General features: G+C 56.5%; 1 protein-coding gene across 2 annotated transcripts; it reads left to right on the top strand.

Annotated features, from left to right (window-relative positions):
* Positions 1 to 410: 410 nt before the first annotated feature.
* Positions 411 to 4,677, top strand: MSX1 (msh homeobox 1). Of its 2 annotated transcripts, none has more exons than XM_032493876.1 (2): positions 411 to 1,117; positions 3,486 to 4,677. In XM_032493876.1, exons 1-2 carry the CDS (start codon positions 649 to 651, stop codon positions 3,926 to 3,928), a joined length of 912 nt encoding a protein of 303 aa, XP_032349767.1. In that variant the 5' UTR covers positions 411 to 648; the 3' UTR covers positions 3,929 to 4,677. The 2 variants fall into 2 exon arrangements, with proteins under 2 accessions (XP_032349767.1, XP_032349761.1); XM_032493870.1 differs by having other exon boundaries at positions 3,477 to 4,677.
* The last annotated feature ends 754 nt before the right edge of the window (positions 4,678 to 5,431 follow it).

The raw sequence follows: 5,431 nt of genomic DNA, 5'->3' as shown, positions 1-5,431 counted from the left end.
AGCAACTGACTAAAGAGAAAGGTAAGAGGAGCGATAAGAGAGAGAAACAGGAAAGTAGAGGGAAAAGGGAGGGGTGGGGAAGAGGGGCGATAAGGGAAGGGTTGGAGAGGGGAGAGCAGAGGAAAAGGAGCGAGAGAGAATCCAAGACACAGAAAAATAGAGACCCAGGGCGACCCACACGGAGAGAGGCGGCCAGGGCTTTAGCTCGGAGGAAAGTTTCTCGCGCGCCCCCTCCCCTCCTCTGCCCTCCGCGGGCCGGGCCCTGCCCTGCGCGCCCCCAGGCCCAGGGCGCCTCGGGGCAAGTCCGCAGGAGCGGGGCCCAATGGATCGCGCCGGTCCCGCCCCCTCGCGCGCTGATTGGCCGCCGCCGCGCTGGCTTCGCCTTATTAACAAGTTCTCTGGGGAGCGGCTGCCCGACCCGGAGCCGGCTAGTGCGCCCGGGAACTCGGCCTGCGCCGCGGCGCCAGCGGAGAACCAGGCCCGGAGCGCCAGAGCTGGCCTTCTGGGGAGGGGCAGGAGGCGCGCGCGGGAAGGCCCGCCCGGCCAGGGCCCCGGGCGCTCCCAGAGGCCGGCCGCGCTCCCAACCCGTCCGAAGCTCATGCCCGGCGGCTGGCCCGAGCTGCGGCTGGAGGGGGGACCCGGCTCTGCATGGCCCCGGCTGCTGACATGACTTCTTTGCCACTCGGTGTCAAAGTGGAGGACTCCGCCTTCGGCAAGCCGGCGGGGAGCGGCGGGGGCCAGACCCCCAGCACCACCTCGGCCACGGCAGCCGCCATGGGCGCAGACGAGGAGGGGGCCAAACCCAAAGTGTCTCCTTCGCTTCTGCCCTTCAGCGTGGAGGCGCTCATGGCCGATCACAGGAAGCCCGGGGCCAAGGACAGCGTCCTGGCGGCCTCCGAGGGCTCACAGGCGGCGGGCGGCTCCGCGCAGCCCCTGGGCGCCCGGCCTGGGTCGTTGGGCGCCCCAGACGCGCCGTCCTCGCCGCGACCGCTCGGCCATTTCTCGGTGGGAGGACTCCTCAAGCTGCCAGACGATGCCCTCGTCAAAGCTGAGAGCCCCGAGAAACCCGAGAGGACCCCGTGGATGCAGAACCCCCGCTTCTCCCCGCCTCCGGCCAGTGAGTAGCCAGAACTCAGGTGGCGGGGGAGGGGGCCAGGCGGGGTTGTGGGACCCGAGGGCCCCAGGCCGAGCGCCGGCGCCTGCTTGTCTCTGGTGTCTGCGTACCTGCAGCCGGGTACCTGGAGCCGTTGCCGCAGATGGGTTGGCGGGGAGGCCAGGGGTTTCTGCCTTTCCCCACTCCCACCTAGGAAGAGGGTTCGAGGCCTGGCTGAGGCCCAGCTCTCAGGTCCACTTTCGCAGGCTTCTTACCTTGGCCGGGTGACCCTGCAGGTAGGAGTTCACTTGTAGGACACGGGTGTCTGGGCACCGTCTCCTCCTGCCTCCACCAAACGACCCTAGGAGTTCTGGCTTCTTTGTCACACCCTAAGCCCCCTTACTTGGCCGTTACCCCAACGGGCGGGTTCGAGTGGTGAGGGCATCTTTGCAGCGCGCAAGTTTCACTTTCTCGTAGTAGAAGCCCCTAACGCCCCTTCCCATTTCTCCTCCCCCAACCAGGCCCTCCATACAGTATTTCTTTGAACAGAGGGTCTGAAGCTCTTGCAAATTACCACCACCCCCCATCCCCCACCCCACCCCACCTCCGCCTTCATGTTGTTTCAGGTAGATAGTGGGTGCTAGGGTGGATGGATCATTGGAGGGGGGCGCTCGGGTTCCAGTGGAGGGGGCGGGGCATCAAGTCCATTAGTGGGAGGCGCCCCCTCCAATATGGTCAGGAGCTCCCAAATGTCTAGGATTGGGCCATTGAAGCGGACTCCAGCCTCGAAAGGAGCCTTCAGGGTCGTTCCGAGGCCTCGAGGCCCCCTGGCTTCTCTGCCCAGTGAACACGCTCGGAGATATTTCAGGAGCACGGGAAATTCCCAAGTTTTCCTCGTTTCCTCCGATTATTTTGTGCGGCATAATAGCAACCCGAATTCAATGGCGTGATGCTGAGGAATGATTTTTATCTGGGGTTTAAACGTCTTTGAAAGGCAGGCCCCTCCCTGGGCCTAATTGCAGGAGAAGGTGGCCCAGCGCTGGGCTGTTGCTGCCGATGGGAGTGACGTTTCCCTCGGCGCCCGCCCCTCGGGTGGCCGGGCGGAAAGCGAGTCGGGGGCCAACTGCTTCCCGGACTCTCAATGGCCTCGAGCTGGGAAAAAGGGGGGATGTTAACACGAGATTTTGCTTGACTCACATCCTGGCGGCCTGAGGGCCCAAAGATCTTTTTTTTTTTTTTAAGCGTCCAAAAATGCATAATTAGGCAAAACCCGCATAGTGAAACATTCTCAATTTGACTTCATTTCTCTCCCGAGGGAAGCTGCTGCATAAGCAAGGCATCCTCTCCAGGACTTGGGAATATTTTTAGGGCCCGGGTTCCGACCCCAAAGTCGACGCGGTCTCTGTTGTCCCGGGAATAATTTGTTCAACGTTTTGATTTTAACTGGCCGCAGCCGCTGGGTGTGGCAGGGGTTGACTCGCCCCTTGGACCCCGTCCTGGATCTGCGTGAGCCCTCTGCGGGGGGTGCTCGCACACAACCTATCCTTGAGGTGTATTGTGACGCCGTAAGAAAAAGACAGCTCGCCACCAGCGGTGTTGATCTCTGTGGACTGAGGTCCAGGTGGAGAAGCCATTGCACACCCCTCTGTCCCCGCTCCCCACATACATGTGAATGTGACCAGAGGGCCCAGGCGCTCGGGGTGGGAGAGGCCCAGGAGACAATAGAAACAATCAGAAGAAGCCACCTTGTTAAAATGAAGCGTCTCCCCAAACCATGGTACTTTTTATATTTGAGGCTTGTCCATAGTGCCTCGTTCGTGACATCCGGGGTTGCACCAACTTGGCTCTGCCGGGACTGCGCTTAGAACCCTGTAGGAAAGCGCTGTTCCGAGGGAAAGAGTGTGGAATTTGGAGATCTCGATTCTAGGCCACAAAACGGCCTAGCTCAGTGCTGAGCACTTGGTGAGCAAAGATAAATAAATGTTTAGCCAACGCATAAAACTGTGATCTTGGGCTGGGTGCAGGGCCTCTTTCTGCCTGTTTCATTGTTCTATTAGCATCCACCATCCCATGTGGCGTGGCGGTGGGAGAAGGCCCCACTGTGAAAGGCTTTCCTAAGAGCTGTTCCACCCTTTCTCAGTTGTTTCGGGCCTTGAACATGATATGTTTCCCCTGGAATCTTAGTTTCCTCATTTGCAAAAGATAGGCAAAAACGTCTACCCTGCAGGGTTGCGGTGGCAATTGGAAAAAAATATTTTCCAAGTGCCTCGAACGGTGCTCGATGGAAAACGAATAGCGGGTGTTGTCATTGGCTATTATTACCCCTTTATGGACGGCTTAGTCTCCTGCGCCGATCCTTAACCCCCTGCGTTTCTCTCTCTCGGCCCCCTAGGGCGGCTGAGCCCCCCGGCCTGCACCCTGCGCAAGCACAAGACCAACCGCAAGCCGAGGACGCCCTTCACCACCGCACAGCTGCTGGCGCTGGAGCGCAAGTTCCGCCAGAAGCAGTACCTGTCCATCGCCGAGCGCGCCGAGTTCTCCAGCTCGCTCAGCCTCACCGAAACGCAGGTGAAGATCTGGTTTCAGAACCGCCGGGCCAAGGCCAAGAGACTGCAGGAGGCAGAGCTGGAAAAGCTGAAGATGGCCGCCAAACCCATGCTGCCCCCCGCGGCCTTCGGCCTCTCCTTCCCACTCGGCGGCCCTGCGGCCGTCGCGGCCGCAGCAGGAGCCTCGCTCTACGGCGCCTCCGGCCCCTTCCAGCGCGCTGCGCTGCCCGTGGCGCCCGTGGGACTCTACACAGCCCACGTAGGCTACAGCATGTACCACCTGACATAGAGATGCCTGGGGTCGCCTACTGGGTGCCCGCCGATTCCTCCAGCGCTGGGCTTCAGCAAACAGCAGGAGCCTTCCCCAGGCGCTCCCTGTTCGGCACCACCTGGCTGCTTCCCTTTAAACCCCACACTGCTCCGATTTTTCCTCGGTTGCTCCCTGAGTTCACTCTCTGAAGTCTGATCCCCTCCCCCGAATGGCTAGAAGGGTCCCATAAAGCTCTTCCAGAATCTAGATCTACCCCCTTGTGTTATAGATGGGGAAACTGAGGCCAGAGAGGTTGAGAAATGGATCCACAGTCCCCAGCAGAGTTCGTGGTTGGACCAGAACTAGAGGCCAGGTCTCCTGCATTGTTGCCTCCTGTCGTGACACTAGGCAGGAAAAGCACAGAAAAATTCGTGTTGGAAGATTTTGAAAATGAGAACAGTCAGAGAGAAAGAGAAGAACATGCCTGGATCCTGGGTCCTTCCATTGGAAAACTTAGGAACTGTAACAGCAGGACATTTGCTTTTGGGGGGGAGGGATGCAGAGATGCGCGACAAAGGTAGGTAGAAGGGACCTCTCTCTCACCAGTACCGGAAAAAAAAATTGTAAAATAAAAACGAAAAATTCTGTTTCTATTTAACAGTACATTTGGGTGGCTCTCAAGATTCCCTTTGGAAGGGATTGTTGTAATATACTGTATATTTGAAATTTTATTATCATTTATATTATAGCTATATTTGTTAAATAAATTAATTTTAAGCTACAAGAAATGATCTTACTGATTTAGTCTTTTAATTTTACTTCTTGCCGTCTCATCACATATACAATTGCCTTTCAGTTTGATGGTAGTTTGACGCCAGCAACTTTTCAAAGGTGACAAGATATTCAGGGACAGAGGGGGCTGTCTTTTTGAACATACCCCAGGACAGATCTGCATTAGCAAAGTCAAGTGGAGAATTGAAGCAATTACCTAGGATAATTAGGCTCAATTTTCCAATTCACTTTAAGCTGAAATCGACACTTGCTCAGGCGACCCATAACCGACTCTTTCTTTTTTCTCCCCTTTTAACCTGTCTATGAAAACAAAGCGAATCACCCAAATGGTTTGATGACTGCAGACAGCTAATCCAGACAATTCCCACCCCCACAAACCTGTTTTTCCCACAGGAGGCCAGGTGGGGGATGGAGAGGCCCTGGTTTGCTTCTCTAAATCGCTGCTGCCTGTGTACACGCGGTTTGTGGAACTAATTTTGAGCTGCCAGAATGTGACCGCCTTCACACTCCTTATTACAACCCCTTAAAAAACAAAACAAAACAAAACAAAACACTTCACTGAAAACCCAGGGTTGACCATACACTTCCCGCTTTGGTGTGTCCTTTGCAGGATCCCTGCCTACAAACTTGGTTTTTCTTTTATATAGTAGGTTAAATGTAGGCTAGCAGAATATATTTGAACAAGTGCCAAGTTTAGCCTTCTGGGGGCAATTGCGCAAGGATGTTGACCACAGAAAATGACCTCTAGTA

Source organism: Camelus ferus, chromosome 2, assembly GCF_009834535.1.
Source record: "Camelus ferus isolate YT-003-E chromosome 2, BCGSAC_Cfer_1.0, whole genome shotgun sequence".
In the NCBI taxonomy this organism is placed as follows: Eukaryota; Metazoa; Chordata; class Mammalia; order Artiodactyla; family Camelidae; genus Camelus; species Camelus ferus.
The sequence above is the reverse complement of the archived record's forward strand: the minus strand, read 5'-3'. Positions and strand labels throughout refer to the sequence as shown.

Bases quoted from the DNA above. Each gene is read 5' to 3' on its own strand.
- MSX1 (XM_032493870.1), top strand. From the start codon at position 649: ATGGCCCCGGCTGCTGACATGACTTCTTTGCCACTCGGTGTCAAAGTG. The intron at 1,118-3,476 runs GTGAGTAGCCAG...TTCTCTCTCTCG, and splicing joins CTTCTCCCCGCCTCCGGCCA to GCCCCCTAGGGCGGCTGAGC.